The sequence below is a fragment of the Chiloscyllium punctatum genome, chromosome 11 (genome assembly GCF_047496795.1).
Source record: "Chiloscyllium punctatum isolate Juve2018m chromosome 11, sChiPun1.3, whole genome shotgun sequence".
Taxonomy (NCBI): Eukaryota; Metazoa; Chordata; class Chondrichthyes; order Orectolobiformes; family Hemiscylliidae; genus Chiloscyllium; species Chiloscyllium punctatum.
The window spans coordinates 17,123,806-17,144,076 of record NC_092749.1 but is presented as its reverse complement, the minus strand read 5'-3'; the positions used below and the strand labels follow the sequence as shown (position 1 = coordinate 17,144,076).

Below are 20,271 nucleotides of genomic sequence, written 5' to 3'. Positions count from 1 at the left end.
GCCGCGTCATTACGTGGGAGCTGCCTGCGTGAGCCGGCTGAGTTCAAAAGGTTAATAAACGGAAAATTGCCTTCATGACATGGAGGGAAAGCCCCAACTGGAGGTGGCTATCGCAATGGCATCCCTTCCCCCAGCCAGATAACGACCCATGCCATCGCATTATTTCAAAACCTTGTGTTTTTCCCAGCCATCTCCTGTGCAGAGGACCTTTGGCAAACCCAGTTTGACAGCCTCTGCAGGCCACCCCGTCCACGCTGTTAGCAACATCCTCAAAAATAGCCAGCTTGGTTTGACGTGATCTCCCTGACTCAGATCCATCACACAGTGGGGAACCAAGCTGAACAGAAAATGTACAGAAGAGAACACGGTTAAGAAATAAATTAGTCAGAAACTTAAGATTTCTGCGCTCCCTTTCCCAAGGATGTGAACAGTGGGAAGGTCAGCTGCAGAGGAAGGGTAAAGACTCTCAGGAACAGGCCAGTATGATCCTGTGCTGGATCTGCCAGTCAAATGGAAATGTCACCGGACCAGAAATCCAGAGGCAAATGCTCTGAGGACGTGTGTTAAAGTCCCACCATTACAGCTGGTGGAATTTAAATTCAATTAATTATGTCTGGAATTATAAAGCTGGTCTCTGTAATGGGGACCATTAAACTATCGATTTGTTATAAAGACCTGTCTGCTTCGCTGATTTTCTCTGAGGAAGGAAATCTGCCATCCACACCCGGTCTGGCCTACACACAACTCCAAACCCATAGCAAAGGGTGGTGTGAGTCAACACTTAACTACCCTCTGAAATGATGGAGAAACTCGCTCTGTTCAAGGGCAGTTAGGGGCAGGGAACGAATACTGGCCCTTGCCAGTGACTCCCACATTCCATGAAAGAAAAAGAAAGTAAAGAAGAGGGTTCCCTGAGGAATCATCCCCATGTCCTCATTAAAAAAAAATACTGGAAGAGAAGGGCTTGGTCACTATTCTGCTACTTGTTAAGGTGCGTCATTGATGATATCAATACACGTGCAGCTGGAACCTAAGAGAGAGAGATTGCAATAAAATCCTTGCAGCAGTCCACCTTGCAAGGAGTTAACAAGAACTACAGCATGGAAACAGGCCCTTTGGGTCAACTTGACCATGCCACCCAGTTTTCACAACTAAACTAGCCACATTTGCTTGCGTTTGGTCCATATCCCTCCATACCTATCCAACTAATAAATGTTTCTTAGCTGGTTTCCAGCTCTCTCTGATTGAAGCCATACAGACCCCCAAGAATGGTATTAATGCAGAGGTTGTCATGCAGAGAAAATCGGGAAGTCTAATAATGGAAGGAGGCTGTACTTTATTAAGCTGGCAGTATCAAAGCAGGCAAGATCATGTTATCTCAGTGGGATATGTCCAACGTATACCAGGGAAGTAAAGGTTGAGGACAATGGAAGCACCATCCATAGTCATTTAGTCACCTTTGGATTTCAGATCAGTGTGGGAATTCTGGAGGAGTGCACGACAACACTGTCCAGTGGATGGGTTGGCGCATGGGCTGGGGAAGGCAACATGACTGCTGAAGGGATTTCATAAGAAATCTGTCAGAAATGGATTTGGAAGCAGTGAATTAGGCATTCAGGTCAATTCTGATCAGGCAATTTAGAGCTGTTACAACACAGTGGTAGAGTTAGTTTATATGTGGCACATTCAAGATGCAAAGCTTTTCAAATCTTAATACGTTTTCCAAAGCACAATTACCATTTACATCATCGTAATTTCTGTAAGCATCCGGGCAATATTGGGAAAAGCTCAGGAGGGAGTTCAGTGTTCCAAAAGCCGAGTTTGAGTTCCGACTTATCAGGGCTTCTGCGTTCACATATACTGACGTACCAGGGTAGGTGGGCAGTTATACAGACCCCTGCAGGATGCAACAGAAAAACAGTACATCTGGGATTTGAGAAAGATGGAGGCAAATGTAACTCTGGACATCAGGAATAACTTGTAACATCAGAGACTGGACAACTTCACAAAGGTCCTTCAGCTAATTTTGTAGCAGCAAAGATTCAGTCAGAATCCAGTTGGATGAGGTGATGGCATTGTGTGGGACTTTGACCTTTTTGATGGATACCTTGGACTTGCACTTGTCTCATCATCTTATGAAGTGGACAGAACCTGCTTTGTGAACACCCAAGTTTTCAATGCAGTGATGTTGGAATTGCAACTCATACTCTTGTGTACACAGTACATTCCCAAATTAGGTGTCTTGATGCCCAAGAGAATAGAGCCGTGTGCAGACGTGAGACTTCCTGAGCAACCAGTCAGCAAAGCTGTGCTCTTGGAGACTGAAGTAAAATGTGAGATTGGATTATAATCATAGCAGGCCTGATTCTCTGAACATTGCTCCTGCCTAGTGAGACTTCAATTCTAGAGGACAGTGCCTCTGAGCTAGTTGTTCAGTGTCATCCTCTTTGTATTGAATATTACTCCTCGGAAACGTCTTGTTCACCGAACGTTAACAAAACACTTGGTTTCAATGAACAGTAACCTTGCGAATGGCGATATCTGATTGCTGTGGTTGGGTGTAGCACAGACTGTTCCAAAGGTAATAACCTCAAAGGCTGTCCATCATCTGGCCTATGTCGCACCCTTTTTGGGAAGGGTATGGTCAATAGAAAAATGGGATGCTTCTATAACAGGGAGAGCAATTTCCTTTGTGTAAACCTTTTAAAAGTAGAAGGAGATTTTCTGAGGGGAAAGCGCTGCCGTGGAGCCTGTGTAATCATTGACCCTCAAAGTGACTTCCCCATTCTCAGTTCTCGATTCTGAGTCTCGTATCTATGGTCACTCATTCTACATCCTCCAGCAACCGGAAACCGTGCGTTTTGAACCACCCTGTCCAAATCTTCGGAAATTGTAAAGACTTCCATCATATAGCCCTGGACTTTGCATTCTCCATTTTCTTTATTTTGTAAACGCAAAGCCAAGTGATATCCTCATTTGTTGAATTTAAGTTGATTAATCCAATACTTTATCTGCCAAAAGGAAAATTTTTTGTTGTATTTAAAAAAAAACTTGGCCTCCTTGTAAATTTTATCAATCCTTGATATTGAGGTAATCATCGCAGCAGTACACTTACCCACAGTAACACTATGGTTCTGTATGTCGACCAATATTGACCAGGTATGATACTTCTGTTTCAGTCCATGCACATGTGCTGATTTTCCCCTTCACATACCATCAAGTTTCAGTCCAACTGATTGAACCATGTGGTGGGGGGGGGGGGGGTGCTTCTCCCAGCTAATCACACCCAGGCTGCTAATGCACAACTCTGCTGGGTTTTCCAAAGGCTGCCAGTTGGATTGGAACCTCCCGTTCTGTCAATCTGATACCGTCATGTCATTCGAAACCAACTCTTACCTGAACTCACACATTATTGATGTGCCGTGTCTTAATTGAGAAAGCTCAGCACTATGGGAGCTTGTTGGAACAAGAGGGAGGTGGTGTACTGGGAATGCCATTGAACTAATAACGGAGAGGAGCAAGCTGTTGCTGTGGTGAGACAGGTTCAAATCCCACCATGCTCTCTGCTGGAATTTGAATTCAGTTTGTAAATCTGGAATTAAAAGCTGGTTTTAGTCATGGCTGTTAGGTCAAAGCCCCAGAGCTCCTTTCTGAGCGACCTACATTATACGGCCATCTGTCGTTCAAGAAGGTGGTTAGTCACCATTTTCTGGAAATTTGGATGGGCACCGTCGACAGCTACACCCTGTGAACAAATGAATTTAATACAAGCACGTTTCTGAACTGTTGCGCATTAGTATAACAGGTTCTATTAACACCCTGTTATTGTAAGACACTGGAGATTGCCACTGGGTAATGATGCTCAGTTAACAAACTGGTGCAGGTGCAATGGACAGACTGGCCTCCTTCTGAAACAATGCAGCCATTAACACAATATTTACTACCTACACATATTGATAAATGTATTTCTTTAGCAAAGTATTAGAGTATTTACATTGCCCTAGAGTATTGTTATGAACTAATTTACCAGCTTTAATAGTTTTACATTAACTTGGGGTCAAGTACAATTCTGGCACAATAATTATAATCCATTAGGCTATCACTTTAAGTTATATTTCCTTTTTTTGTTATTAAAGGCATTTGCAATCCACAGTGTACAGCCCCATTGCTGATGCTTTTCTCTGCCAGCTGGTTGACGATGGTGAAGATATCTGAATTTGCATTTGGTGTGTTATAGTGAGGGAGAGCACGAGAGACCGAATAAACACTCTTTCAGACCTGATATTGGAGAATTCCTTCAATATCTCAGCAAAGCTGACAAAGGCCAAAGGAACAGAAACGGTGAAGATTGTTGGGGGAAGAAGCTGTGGCCTTTGTGGTACCTGATGAGACGGCATTGTAAAATCCGTGGCAATGTGAATCAGGCAAGAGGATTGAGGGTAGCACACAGATCACTGCAGAGGAGGTCAATAGGAAGAATGGGCATGGTATTGAGATGAAAGGCATACATTAGTGAGGGACATGAGGATGAGGGAGTACAGCTCCTTCTGCCCATAAATGGAGCTGTTAAACTGTAAGTAACAACTGTGGTAACTAATACTCACAGATCATAAACTGGTGCCCTTCTGGTCATTATAAGTGGTTGCCTGGACTCTATAAGCTATGGAGGCTGTATTATTGCAATCGCACCAATTCCCTGAAAGATTTCTGTGATATTCTTAACTAACATAGGAAATAGTGAATGCCATATAGTCCTCAAGTCTGCTCTATCAATCAAGCTGAGCTACCTCTAAATCTCCTTCATACTGTACCCCCATTATCTCTTTATTCCCTTGGTGTTCAAAACTCTATTGACCCCTGACTAACATACACTCAGTGAGCGAGCATCCTCCAAAGAAAGATAACAAAGTGGAAAACACAGGAAGGGTCAGAAGCTAGATTGTGAAGGTGAATGATGTGTTAAGGACAAGAAAACTCAATCTTGTAACAAGTAAAAGACTCCTAAGATGCCACCTTCTGTTCACTGTCCCGTGTGCCTCAGCAACCTTGACTACAATAGTAAAGATCATGGGGAGAAAACAGAAATGTGGATGCCCCGAGGCAGGTTTAAACTGAAGAGCTATTTGAATTTCCAAGAGTTGGAGAGTCTCAAAAGCAACATCCAGAAAAGAAAATGTCAGCATTTCAGCCTTTTGACCAGAGCTGGAAAGCAACAGAGATCTTTTCTGGTGGGTGACAGAAGGACAGGTTAAATGAGGGGGTGACCGAGGTGTATTTGGATGACAGGTATTACAGTTGTACACGCATGGACATGTGAAGGTGGCACAGACCGACCAGTGAGACACATCACTGCTGTGGACCTGGTCAGGGTAGCTACAAGGCAGGGTGAGAGGGCACCCACCACCTTCTGAGTGAAGAAAACCAACGATTCTTAATTCTTTGTCGGAAGATATTTCTCTTCATCTCAGTCCGAAATAGCTGATTCTAGGTACAGTTGCAACATTATCATTCCCTCAAGTATCATTGCAATATTGGCATGCTGTGAATATCATTCTGACATTAATAATACACCAGATTATCATCCTGGTATGTATTAATTTCCTCAGTAATATTGCAATATGATCTCCTAGGCTATCATTGAGATATTATGTGGAGATGTGTCTATTTTGTCTGTCTATTCTGTATCATTCTGATATTAACAATTCGCACTAATATTCTGAGAATTGTCATTGTCATGGAGTTGTGAAGACCTGCAGCACAGTATAAGGCCCTTCGGCCCATCATGTCCACACCGGTAGAAACTACCATCTAACTGTCCTGTTATCACTTGCCACAGTTAAAATTGTAACGTTCTCAAGAATCATAGGGAAATGGACAGATCTCTGGAATGATTTAGCATTGTTGTCATTTCCCCAGGCTATGTCCAGGTTCCTGAGTATGTTCGTAGTTTCGATTTGAACGCACATCAGAACACCATATGGTATAAAATGGCAGTTTGTAAGAATTCTTCACACATTGGATCCTTACAATTGTTATTCGTTAGGCCGACAAAGTTGAATGTGCATAGATTGGGTACTGCCTGTAAATGGGATTCTAACAACATGTTATGAGATTGGTGAAGCCACGTTGGAATACTGTGTGCGATTCTGGTCTCCCTGCTACAGGAAAGGCAAGGACTGATTCGGGATAGTCAACATGGCTTCAAAGGGTTTAGAAAAGATTGACAAGGATATCAGTATAAAGGAAGTAGGAGTATACTTAAGAGGGAAATCAGGAGGGCAAAAAGGGGACATGAGATAGCTTTGGCAAATAGAATTAAGGAGAATCCAAAGGGTTTTTACAAATATATTAAGGACAAAAGGGTAACTAGGGAGAGAATAGGGCCCCTCAAAGAATAGCAAGGCAGCCTTTGTGTGGAGCCACAGAAAATGGGGGAGCTACTAAATGAGTATTTTGCATCAGTATTTACTGTGGAAAAGGATATGAAAGATATAGACTGTAGGGAAATAGATGGTGACATCTTGCAAAATATCCAGATTACAGAGGAGGAAGTGCTGGATGTCTTGAAACGGTTAAAGGTGGATAAATCCCCAGGACCTGATCAGGTGTACCCGAGAACTCTGTGGGAAGCTAGAGAAGTGATTGCTGGGCGTCTTGCTGAGATATTTGTATCATCGATAGTCACAGATGAGGTGCCGGAAGACTGGAGGTGGCAAACATGGTGCCACTGTTTAAGAAGGGCGGGAAAGACAAGCCAGGGAACTATAGACCAGTGAGCCTGACCTCAGTGGTGGGTAAGTTGTTGGAGGGAATCCTGAGGGACAGGATGTACATGTATTTGGAAAGACCAGGACTGATTAGGGATAGTTAACATGGCTTTGTGCATGGGAAATCATGTCTCACAAACTTGATTGAGTTTTTTGAAGAAGTAACAAAGAAGATTGATGAGGGCAGAGCAGTAGATGTGATCTATATGGACTTCAGTAAGGCATTCGACAAGGTTCCCCATGGGAGAGTGATTAGCATGGTTAGGTCTCATGGAATACAGGGAGAACTAGCCATTTGGATACAGAATTGTCTCAAAGGTAGAAGACAGAGAGTGGTGGTGGAGGGTTGTTTTTCAGACTGGAGGCCTGTGACCAGTGGAGTGCCACAAGGATCAGTGCTGGGTCCTCTACTTTTTGTCATTTACATAAATGATTTGGATGCGAGCATCAGAGGTACAGTTAGTAAGTTTGCAGATGACACCAAAATTGGAGGTGTAGTGGACAGCGAAGAGGGTTACCTCAGATTACAACAGGATCTGGATCAGATGGCCAATGAGTTGAGAAGTGGCAGATAGAGTTTAATTCAGATAAATGCAAGGTGCTGCATTTTGGGAAAGCAAATCTTAGCAGGACTTATACACTTAATGGTAAGGTCCTAGGGAGTGTTGCTGAACAAAGATAACTTGGAGTGCAGGTTCATAGCTCCTTGAAAGTGGAGTCGCAGGTAGATAGGATAGTGAAGAAGGCGTTTGGTATGCTTTCCTTTATTGGTCAGAGTATTGAGCACAGGAGTTGGGAGGTCATGTTACGGCTGTACAGGACATTGGTTAGGCCACTGTTGGAATATTGTGTGCAATTCTGGTCTCCTTCCTATTGGAAAGATGTCGTGAAACTTGAAAGGGTTCAGAAAAGATTTACAAGGGTGTTGCCAGGATTGGAGGATTTGAACTATAGGGAGAGGCTGAACAGCCTGGGACTTATTTCCCTGGAGCGTCGGAGGCTGAGGGGTGACCTTATAGAGGTTTACAAAATTATGAGGGGCATGGCTAGGATAAATAGACAAAGTCTTTTCCCTGTGATCGGGGAGTCCAGAACTAGAGGGCATAGGCTTAGGGGGAAAGGGGAAAGATATAAAAGAGACCTAAGGGGCAACTTTTTCATGCAGAGGGTGGTACGTGTATGGAATGAGCTGCCAGAGAAAGTAGTGGAGGCTGGTACAATTACAACATTTAAGAGGCATTTGGATGGGTATATGAATAGGAAGGGTTTGGAGGGATATGGGCCGGGTGCTGGCAGGTGGGACTAGATTGGGTTGGGACATCTGGTCAGCATGGACGGGTTGGACCGAAGGGTCTGTTTCCATGCTGTACATCTCTATGACTCTATGACTTTATCAGGGTTGGAGGGTTTGACCTATAGGGAGAGACTGAATAGGCTGGGGCTGTTTTCCCTGGAGCATCGGAGCCTGAGGTGTGACCTTATAGAGATTTATAAAATCATGAGGGGCATAGATAGGGTAAATCAACGAGGTCTTTTCCCTGCAGCAGTGGAGTCCAAAATGAGAGGGCATAGGTTTAAGGTGAGAGGGGAAAGATTTAAAAGGGACCTAAGGGGCAACATTTTCTCACAGAGAGTGGTGCGTGTATCGAATGAGCTTTCAGAGGAAGTGATGGAGGCTGGTACAATGACAACATTTAAAAGGCATCTGGATGGGCATGTGAGTAGGAAGGGATTGGAGAGATATGGGCCAAATGCTTGCAAATGGGACTGGATTTATCTAGACTATCTGGTTGGCATGGATGAGTTGGACTGAAGGATCTGTTTCCATGCTGTATATCTCTGTGACTCTATATCATTTTGATAATGTTGTTCATAATTTTGTCATCATTAGACTCCTAATTCAGGATTTTGTAATTGAATTCAAATTCCTCCATCTCCTATGATGGAATTTGAACCCAGGTCCTGAGTACATTAACTGATCTCTGAATTAACAGACCAATGATATAAATGCTAGGCCATTGCCTCCCTTAGTATCCCCCAGTGTAGACTAATCTCTTTAAATTGAGCAAAGGTGGAAGCTATCGTTTGGGTTTTGCATGAGCTAAACAAATATGAAATGGTACCTGCTGAATGTTCAGGATGATATGACAACTATACATGTTCCATGTCAGGGTATCCGTATAAATAAACGTTCATTGATAACACATTCAAAGGCCGTGTCTTAACTAGTCGTAACTGTAAGAACTAATTCGGCGAACCTTGGAAAATTTGAGAGGAGTTAGCAAATTATTGGGTAGCCTGGGTTTCTATTGCCCACTCAGGCAGAAATATCAGCTGAAGTGACAAATGTCACCATAGTCTCATCGGACCAGAAGGCTCCTCACTCATTTGAGAGAGAGAGATGACTGGTGGTGGTTTGACCTGAGGGTCAGCACACCTCAGTTAAGGGGAGAGGTTGAGAAGGAGAGTCCTTCATTGTAACCGGAGCTATAGTGTGGGAATTGAACCCACGCTGTTGGTATCGCACTATGTTATAAACCAGCTGTCAAACCTACTGAGCTAACCAACCAGACCAAGAGTAGGGAAGCTGAATCAATTCTGAGTTGAAGCCCTATGATAAAGGAGACCTTTGAAAGCAGATGTGCCGTGGGGTGTGCGTTGAACGAATTAATGCCAAATTGTGGCTCGGTGCTTGCCTGTAGTGTTGACGCTGCCTAATTACTGAGGAGTAATAACTATTCGGTAATGGAATAATTTGATTCAGATTCTCTCGAGGAGGAAAATCATGACCAGTTTTTCATATTTGGTCCAGTCTCTACTCTAAATCTGGAGTTGATGGTTATGGGGCAGACAGAAAGTGGAATTGAGAGCAAAAGGAGATCACCCACCATCTTGTTGGATGGTGGACTAGGCTCAGAGTTGGGAACCCTGGAATGGGACTTGACCCCACAACGTTCTGACTCCAGGCAAGAGTGCTACCAATTGAGCCATAGCTGACTGACAAGACATAGTATTAGCCCAGAGTCAAGAGTTAAAGCAGTTCAGGCAGTATCCAAAGAGCAGGAAAATCGACGTTTCGGGCAAAAGCCCTTCATCAGAAATGATGAAGGGCTTTTGCCCAAAATGTCGATTTTCCTGCTCCTCGGATGCTGCCTGACCTGCTGTGCTTTTCCAGCACCAGTCTAATCTTGACTCTGATCTCCAGCATCTGCAGTCCTCACTTTCGCATAGTATTAGCCCAGGTTTAGGCTGTGTGTCTGTACACTGTTTGCATCACCAATCCTGGGAATTATTTAGCTGGTTGTAAGGTAAATGTAAATCTACAAGGACCCTCACATGGACCTGCAACTGCATTGTTAGTGGGCATTTTGAGTCTGTGACTTTTTACACTCTATCGAGAGCTTGGTGCTGGAATTTCCTGGTTCTGCATGTGATATCTCGATACTGATAAGAAAGTGGCTTCTTACCCAATCCCACTGTCTACAAACAAATCCAGGATGGAGCACAGGTCTTCAATAATAAGTCAACCTTTTATTTACAGACAAAAAGAGAAGTTGCTCTAAATGCTCAGTGGATGTGGCAGCATCTGTGGAGAGAAATCAGTTAATGTTTCAGTCCAAGTGATCCTCAGGACCCTGAGAAAGGGTCACTACGTTCTGAGGAAAGGTCACTCAACCTGAAACCTTAACTCTGATTTCTCTCCACAGATGCTGCCAAATCTGCTGAGCTTTTACAGAAATTTCTGTTTTTGTCTCTGATTTACAGCATCTGCAGTTCTTTCGGTTTTTATTTAGCCTTTGACTTAGACCTTGGCATACATGGCTCATTAACCATCAGGATGTGCACTACGCCACATGTTTTTCCAATTAGCTGGTTGGAATTTGGTCTATAAGCCTGTATGGAAAAGCAAGGATGTGGTGGAGTTCATTAGTATTGTAACATTCTGTACCAACCTTCAAAGGATCATGAGGAAGTAACAGCACAAGACCTGTGTTTATATTCCACCTCTCTCCAACTCTGACCATCCCAAAAGCACTTGACAGCTGGTAAAATGTTTAGTGCTGTCACTATAACGTAAAGCACAGCAGCCCCATTGGGCACAGAGCAAGCTCCCAGAAGCAGCAAAGCATTAATGACTAGATTAGCTGTTCCTCAGCGATTGTAGGATAAGGTTCAAATGTTAGACTAAGACAGCAAGGAGAACCCTTCTATTCTTAACCAAAAACTTCACTGAAATCCTGAGACAGCAGATAGGGTCTTGCTGTAACCCACCTCAACCATGAAACAGCTGTTTGGGTAAAGTAGCACTCCATCAGGAGCGAGGCAGGAGTGAATGAACTCCACAGTCAGGATAATGCAGAGCAGAAATTGGAATTGGTGTAAGAGAGAGTTGAGTGCCTTGCTGGGGAAGATCTGAAACCTTTCTCGACGGGGTGCACTGATCCTTCTTCTATCTCGTGATTTCATTTTCATTCTTGAATGGAAGTGACTCAAAAATAACATTCTCGGCAGCAGAGCAATCTGCATCTGTAAGGACGTTGACGTCACGGTTTGGTGGTCGTACTTCTGTCGGAGGGAGTTTAGCAGTAATAATGTAATATTTCGTCAGCGGCGATATTTCAGACTTAGCAAGGAGATTGAAGTGACGAAAGGATGGTGTGTGTTGAGTTTCCAACCGTTGGCAGCGCAATAGTCTTCACATCTGGGCTGAGCTTCCATAAAGGCATCTGCCATCGTTTTTCCCGGATTATTACACTTTCCACTTCCCCCACAGTGATTTATTTTGGATGCACGCTGGCTCTGGAATCTGGTCCCTAATGATTCTTCTCCTAATGCGAGAATTGTCTGTAAAGTTGGCAGTTTTGGTTGCCAGTGAGGGCTGCAGAAATAGATTCGCCGTGCTGAGTCCATTACAATTCTGCTGATGCATCCCCTGAACATGTTCCATAAAAACCAATCACTTTGGCAACTACACGGGGAAACATTAGCAACTGTTGCTGGGTGGCCATCTTGAGTTTTTTTTTTAATTTCATCCTTGGAACATGGTAATGGGGTGGTGGTGCCCTAATGTGACTGATGACTGAACTAGTAATCCATTAACCCAGTCTAACTCTCTGGGTCGCAGGTTCAAATCCCATCATGTCTGCTGCTGGAATTTAATGAATAATTCTGGAATTATTAAAGTTAATCCCACTAATAATGACCACAGCATTATTGAGTGCTGTCAAAAACCCATCTGGTTCAGAAATCTGCTGTAGTTCCCTGGTCTGGCTGACACATGACTCCGGACTGCCATCTGAACTGGCACAAGGGCAACTGGGAACAGGACAACAAGGTGCTGCTCTTGCCAGTGATGCCCAAGTCCCACACAAGAACAAAGAAAAAGCTTTCGCTAGAAAATGTCGTGGTAAGGTGCCTTCACAAATCCTGCAGTCCATGTGGCATAGACACACACACCCATACTGCGCCTTGTCACAGTCGGGTATGGCTGTGTGGTTGTCAGGGTTAACCGCTGCTTGAGAGGCACAGATAGGCCTATAACACAAAAGGTAAAGTTATCTTGGAATTCCTTGCCCAGTGAAGTCGTTGACGCTACTTCGGTAAACGTGTTTAAAGCTAAGATAGATTCCTTTGAGCGGCACGGTGGCTCAGTGGTTAGCGCTGCTGCTTCATAGCATCAGGGTCCCAGGTTCGTTTCCAGCCTCAGGTGACTGTGTGGAGTTTGCACGTTCTCCCCGTGTCTGTGTGGGTTTCCTCCGGCTTCCTCCCACTGTCCAAAGATGTGCAGGTCAGGTGAATTGGCCATGCTAAGTTGCCCGTAGTGTTAGATGCATTAGTCAGAGGGAAATGGGTCTGGGTGGGTTACTCTTCAGAGGGTCGGTGTGGACTTGTTGGGCTGAAGGGCCTGTTTTCACACAGTAAGGAATCTAATCTGGAATTAAGGGAGCTGAGTCCCTGAAAAGATCAGCCATGATCTTATTGAGTGGTAGAGCAGGCTCAAAGGATCCTGCTCTCGCTCAATCTTTGTTAAAGAGAGACCATTGAGGATCACCGTAAGACATAGATGAGATAGAGTCCTTCACAGTGCACTCAGTCAGTAACAGGAATGGAACCCATGCTGTCAGCTGTTATTCTACATCGCACACCAGCTGAGCTAACTGATCCCCAGGGTCCGTTGGTACCTGATATGGACAGCAGATTTCCTTTGCTGAAGGACTTAGTGAACCAGACTGGTTTTTAACAAGTATCCAGCAGTTTTATGATCATTCTTAATGAGAGTGGCATTTTATTCCAGATGTTTATTTAATTGAATTTAAATTCCCCCAGCTACTGGATTCAAACCCATGTGTCCAGAGCATTAATTCGACGAGTGCCAGTTATCATGTTTTTTTTTAGTTCACTCGTGGCACATGAGTGTCAGTGGCTAGCCACCATGTATTGCCTGCCTTGATTCTCCTCTGTGTTTCCTACCAGACTACTCGGGTTTTATAAAAGCACTCGAGCGTGATAAGTGTTGATCCTGTTGTTCTTACTTTCCTGGAACAGCCGAGGCAGCGAACAGCAAAGAAAACCAAGAATTTGCTGGAGTCAGCCCCGCCATCAAGAGCGATTTCATCGGGCACAAAACCAACAAAGTTGTGGATTTCTGTGACCACTCCTGCAGTGACATCGGAAACATGTTCAAGGAGCTGAACGGTCTGAGGGTTCTTGTCAGCAACCTGGCGGACGGACTGGTCAAAGTGGTATGTGCCGGTGCACCTGTTGTAGCGCCAACTGTGAGGGCACATTCTAAGGCTGGGGGCACTGCCAGAAAAGTGCAGAGGGATGGGGCTATTGTCGAAATCCCTTCAGCCACTCGTGGGCCGTGGGCGTCACTGGTTGGGCAAGAATTTATTGCCCATCCCTAGTTGCCCTTGAGAAGGTGGGGGTGAACCCTGACTCGCACCACGTGCTGTGGGTTGACCCCCAATGCCCTTAGGGAGGGAATTCCAGGATTTTGACCCAGCAACAGTGATATATTTCCAAGACAGGGCGATGAGTGGTTTGATGGAGAATTTGCAGGTGGTGATGTTTCCATGTAACTGCTGCCCTTCTTATTTTGATGGTCGTGTGTTTTTGGGTTTGGAAGGTGCTATCTGAGGAGCTTTAGTGAATTCAGTGAAGTAAACCCAGAGGAGGCTGAAAGCTATGGAGCTATAGGGAGAGGTTGAATAGGCTGGGGCTGTTTTCCCTGGAGGGTCGGAGGCTGAGGGATGACCTTTATAGAGGTTTACAAAATTATGAGGGGCATGGATAGGATAAATAGACAAAGTCTTTTCCCTGGGCTGGGTGAGTCCAGAACTAGAGGGCATAGATTTAGGGTGAGAGGGGAAAGATAGTAAAGAGACCTAAGGGGCAACGTTTTCACACAGAGGGTGGTACGGGTATGGAATGAACTGCCAGAGGAAGTGGTGGAGGCTGGTACAATTGCAACATTTAAAAGGTATATGAACAGGAAGGGTTTGGAGGGATATGGGCCAGGTGCTCACAGGTGAGACTAGATTGGGTTGGGATATCTGGTCGGCATGGACAAGTTGGACCGAAGGGTCTGTTTCCGTGCTGTACATCTCTATGTCTCTATGATTATAACTGTGCACCTGTACATTCAACTTATAATGGGCATGATCACCATTAACCATAGCTGTAATGTAATGAGTAGCATCAGGAAATTAGGCACAATGTAGTGAAAAAGGAGTGACAAACAAGGATTTAATTAGATGACACAGAAACTTTACTTCACCTGGAAATCCTTTCTTTTCGCAGACCGAGGAAAATGTAATCATTCGTGATATTCTCGATGACACTTTGAAGAACGTGCGACCAGGACAGTGCTGGCACAGTGGGCGTCTCTTTGACAACGAGGAAGAGTGGACAGTGGACAGCTGTACCAAATGTACCTGTCAGGTGAGGCCAGTCTTCCCAGGTTTCCCCTGGCTTTCCAACACCCTCCTCACAAACACACGGATCGATGAGATATTATTTTGTTTCAGCAGTTGTTTATGTTCTTGCTGAAAGGAGATGGCTGAAGGTGTTCATCCTGCAGTCATCAGGACAAGTGCAAGAATGCCAAATCACAAGTGAGCACGTCAATGTATACTCCACAGGAAGACTGTGCTGATTGACTCTGATTGGCTGACGTATTGCCATGGAGAATATGTTCAAACCTTGCACCTTTTTGATTGAATTAACTAGGAGCCTGGGGAGCCTGTAATATCACCTTGGCAACACATTGACCAATCAGAGTTGACCTGACAACCAGTTCCCCCTCCATTATAAATTGTTGGGATTGTTTGAAATTTGACATTCTTTGCTTTTGTTCTAATGAGTGCAAAACATAAAAATCTTTCAGCAACGTCTTTTTTTTTCAGTGAGAAGCTAAAGTTCTGCATGACCGAGAGACAGTTAATCTCTCAGAAATGTAATTTCCTAAATTGGTGAGGTGGAAATGTTTTCCAAATTTATGAAGTATAATCACAAATGTAATTCATACTGTAATCAGGAAACACAACTCTTTTGGATTTTGTTCAGTTGCACTAGATATTTGATGGCATTGTTATAAAGTTACCTCAAAGGTATTGTAACTAATTTCAAAAAGTGTTTCTCGAGGGAAGGCAAACATTTAGTCCTGCTCCTTTGCTTGAGATTGTTCAGCTTCTGGTCTGTGTTAACTGATGTTTACTGCAAACTCTCGTCAACCATAGTTTCTCAACATTGGGGAGTGCGAGGGAGTGGAGGTATCTGTGAAAGAGGGCAAATTCCACCAACAATGGTACCTGCAAAGTGTTCTTGCATTAGCCAGTCCTTGTAGTAGTGAACTCCATCTTCACCGCTGTTTGTGTGAAATCTGTGCTGTGCTGAACTCTGTGCTGTGACAAATTCATATTTATTTTCTGGGTTTTACCATTCAGGGGAACGCCTATAATCTTTGCTTTCCCCATCAAACCCTTGCATAACCTCTACTGGGACCCCACCCACTCCCCTTCCCCGTTTTCTCCTATTTAGAGAAATGATCAGAATATTGTTTCAATCTTTCCTGATCAATACAATATCTCAGTTCTGGAATTGTTCCAATCAATCTCCTCTGCACCTTCCCCATTATCCTCTTCGTCAGTTAACAATTCATGGCAATCTGTATGTGGTCTAACTGAGGTTCTACACAAATTTAAATAACTATGTTGCTTTTCACTCCCATCACAACACAAACTAGCTCCAGAGTTTTAATGGCTTTATTAATCTGTATCGGTACCTACTCTGTGATCACCTGTCCCCTCTCCACTCTGCACAATTCAGGCTTCCCCTCTGTGTGATTCCTGTGTTTTCCTCGGTCCCATAGTGCACCTCTTCTCCTGTCCGAGCTTCCACTTAACCCCAGGGGAGTCAACCCAGAATAACGTGTTTTCTCCCACGCAAAACTGTCGCAACATCAAGTCCAACAAATGGCCAATGAAACAGAGACAAAGAATAGCACAGACCTTTGTGAAGGAAGAAGGTGAAGATGTTCAGAAAGGTGAAGGATATGGGATTAGTTCAGACAGATCTGGCTGTGATCTAACACCAAAACATCCTCAAGAGGAGAAGGGAGCACCTTATGGGCTGTAATTTCTATTAATCAGTGTCTTACGAGCTCTCAGATTCTTCTACTTTCTGATGCTCTCTATCGTCCTGTTCCAGCACCCACTGGCCCTTTATCCTATTTGCTTTCAGCATGACTTAACTTTGCAGCGAGCTTTCTTTGTGACTGTGGCTAGTTCTGTTCGTATTATCTGAAGGATTTTGAGGCTTTGGACAAAGCACAAAAAAAAAGATTTAGAAGAGCCGTGAGGACACGCTCATTAAAACAAAAACTAAACAGGCTGCAGGCAGTGAGGACTGCTGAAGCTTGAAGCCAGAGTCAATAGATGTGGAAATGGAGACACAGAGCGGGCCAGACAGTATCCGAGAAGAGCTACAGGGAGAGGCTGAACAGGCTGGGGCTGTTTTCCCTGGAGCGTCGGAGGCTTGAGGGGTGACCTTATAGAGGTTTACAAAATCATGAGGGACATGGATAGGGTAAATAGGCAAAGGTTTAGGGTGAGAGGGGAAAGATATAAAAGAGACCTACGGGCAACTTTTACACGCAGAGGGTGGTACGTGTATGGAATGAGCTGCCAGAGGATGTGGTGGAGGCTGGTACAATTGCAACATTTAAGAGGCATTTGGATGGGTATATGAATAGGAAAGGGTTTGGAGGGGTATGGGCTGGGTGCTGGCAGGTGGGACTAGATTGGGTTGGGATATCTGGTCGGCATGGACAGGTTGGACCAAAGGGTCTGTTTCCGTGCTGTACATCTCTATGACTCTGAGCAGGAAAGTCACCATTTCGGGCCACAACCCTTCGAAAGGACTGGGGAGGGGGAAGGTGCCTAGAAATATGTGGAGGGAGGGAGGAAGGCGTGCAGCGCTAGGGGATGTGTTGGTGTGATGGTGAACCTGGGATCGCAGTGGGAGAGAGACTCCCTGAGCTTTCTTCAGAGGGCGGAGGAAAACTTTGGAGTGTTTCCTCTGAGGGAATAAAAGGGTAATCTAATCCAGGTCCTCCAGATAATGAGGGGGTTAGCTCAAGTAGAAGAAGGGATGCTGTTGTGATATGGAACGCGGTATGTAAGGAATTGAGGTGAATAGCATTCGAGGCAAAGATGGATAAGCACTCAAGGGAGAAGGGAATACAAGTTTATTGCTGGAAAATTGCACATTCTGTCAAAGCTTGTCATCTTACACTCATCAGGACATTTCACAAGAAAACCAATTTAATGGGAAACCAACAATTTTAAAGAGAAGAATCTGATTGGTTGGCAAGAGGACTCTGTGTACACTCTCCATGACATCGCCTCTTCCAGCATGCTCTTGCCAATCAATTGCCATTCTCCTCTCATACAGTATCATTTGGTGTTGCTATTAAATTGGTGATCTTGTGAAATAAAAACTGAACAAGTGGCTGATGCTGCAAATCAGAAACGAAAGCAGAAATTGCTGGAAAAGCTCAGCAGGTCTGGCAACATCTGTGGAGAGAAACCAGAGTTAATGTTTCGGGTTGAGTGACCCTTCCTCAGAATTTTGTGGATTGTCCTGATGAATGCAACATGAAAAGCTTTAACAAAGTGTGTCTTTTTCAGCAGTGCTCAAGTTCAGTATTACCAAATGATGATTTGATTGCTCGTTCATGCTGTCAGAGTTAGATGGAAGTTAGAAGAGGGCTGATCTAGAACAGGAACTTGGTATGGATCCGTTGTGTTGAGTGACCCAATTGTTTGTGCCGTAGACTTTGGTGACATGTGGATCCTCTCTCTCTCTTCGAATGACTTTGCCTCCTATTGATACCTCAGCCAGATTTCCTACATGTTTAATGCTCAGCTGTAAATTCAATAAATAGGCAATAATTAGTTTCATCTGAACCATCGGCCGGATTCCTTGGAGTTTTTGGGATCCACTGTAAAAGCTGGGGCTGGGAGGCGCAGTGGAGAGTCGGTGTAATAACCACACCGCCAGCTCCTGGCCTGGAAACACAAACCACACCAAAGAGTGAATAATGACTTTTAAAATCAGATTTGTAACAGATGTAACTGAAGTCTGCGAAAGGTTTCGATCATGATGTTTCCAATCAGTCTTCTTATGTCGGAGGCAGCCCTTCAACGGCTGTGTGTTTAATCATTATCGGGCCACAGATCTCAATGCATATGTTCCCTGGACTCCTGGCCAATATTTACCCCTCAACCAACAGCACAAAGGAACAGTCAATCTGGTCATTTATCTTGTTGAAACTTGCTGGGCACAGACTGATTGATCGATTGTCATGACTGCTCTTTTACAAAGGTATGTTTCCTGACCTAAAGTGGTGTGGGGGCAGTTTGAGGTTCTGAAAGGTGGGTTATAAATTCAGTGCGTTTTATTCTCCCCCTCTCTCTCCCTCTTTCTCTCCCCCCTCTCTCTCTCTGTCTCTCCCCCTCTCTGTCTCTCCCCCTCTCTCCTTCTCTCTTTCCCTCTCTCTTCCTCTCTCTCTCTTCCTCTCTCCCTCTCTTTCCCCTTCTCTCTCTCTTCCTCTCTCTCTCTCTTCCCTCTCTCTTCTCTCTCCCTCTCTTTCCCTTTCTCTCTCTCTCTTCCTCTCTCTCTCTCCCTCTCTCTTCCCCTTTCTCTCTCTCTTCCCTCTCTCTCTCTTCCCCTCTCTTCCTCTCTCCCTCTCTTTTCCCCTTTCTCTCTCTCTCTCTCTCTCTCTCTTCTCCCTCTCTCTGTCCCCTTCCTCTCTCTCTCCCTCTCTCTTCCCCTTTCTCTCTCTCTCTCTCTCTCTCTCTCCCTCTCCCTCTCTCTTCCCCTTCCTCTCTCTCTCTTCCTCTCCTCTCCCTCTCTCTTCCCCTTTCTTCTCTCTCTCTCTCCCTCTCTCTCTCTCTCTTCCCCTCCCTCTCTCTCTCCCTCTCTCTCTCCCTCTCTCTCTCCCTCTCTCTCTCCCTCTCTCTCTCCCTCTCTCTCTCCCTCTCTCTCTCCCTCTCTCTCTCCCTCTCTCTCTCCCTCTCTCTCTCCTCTCTCTCTCCTCTCTCTCTCCCTCTCTCTCCCCCTCTCTCTCCCCCTCTCTCTCCCCCTCTCTCTCCCCCTCTCTCTCCCCCTCTCTCTCCCCTCTCTCTCCCCCTCTCTCCTCCCCTCCTCTCTCCCCTCTCTCTCCCCCTCTCTCTCCCCCTCTCTCTCCCCCTCTCTCTCCCCCTCTCTCTCCCCTCTCTCTCCCCCTCTCTCTCCCCTCTCTCTCCCTCTCTCTCTCTCTCTCTCTCTCTCTGTCTCCCTGTGCATTAAGCCCTGGTCTGCAGTGTGGACGAGGTTGCCTATCCCTTTATGATTGTTAGGCACCAACTCTCCTTGCTCAGTGCCTCCCAGATTAAAAACTGTGCTAGAGGTCACAGCAAAACCCCTATTCTGCTGCGATGTTCTTCAGCACCAACCTGAGGGAGTGCTGATACTTTCTCAGCTGTGCATGTGATCCAGAGCTGGAAGGAAGTTCATGTGAAACACCTCGCGATGGATCATAAATTGATGCAGCACAAAAGGAAGCCTTTTGGCCCATCAAGGTGGTCTGGCTCTTTTGAAAGAGCAATCCAATGGATCCCATTTCCTTGTGCACTTCTCCACAGCCCTCCATAGGTTTCCTGCTAAAGTAATTCCCTAATTTCTGTTCGTAGCTACTGTTGACTCTATTTCCACCAACCTGTTCATCAGACCACGGGTTCCAGATCACAGCCCACTGCATTAACAAAAAACGCCTCTTCGTTAACCACTACTTTCTTTGAACACTCAGAGCAAATTTCCTAATTAAAAACAAAATTGCCTTTTTTATACTGATTTCAGTATAAGTGTCTTAAAAGAGCACACATTCTCGCACTCACTGTCTCATGCATGCACTTACATACTCTAACTCCCTCTCCCCCTCTCTCTCTCTCGCACACTC

At 44.9% G+C, this 20,271-nt stretch overlaps 1 protein-coding gene across 1 annotated transcript in view; it reads left to right on the top strand.

Moving 5' to 3' along the window:
• Nucleotides 1-20,271, top strand: part of LOC140482771 (thrombospondin-2-like) — a 71,573-nt gene that overhangs the window by 7,008 nt on the left and 44,294 nt on the right. Inside the window, exons 5-6 of the mRNA XM_072580372.1 lie at nucleotides 13,314-13,510; nucleotides 14,571-14,711. Coding sequence (XP_072436473.1) covers nucleotides 13,314-13,510; nucleotides 14,571-14,711 — 338 coding nt within the window. The remainder of the gene's footprint in view (nucleotides 1-13,313; nucleotides 13,511-14,570; nucleotides 14,712-20,271) is intronic.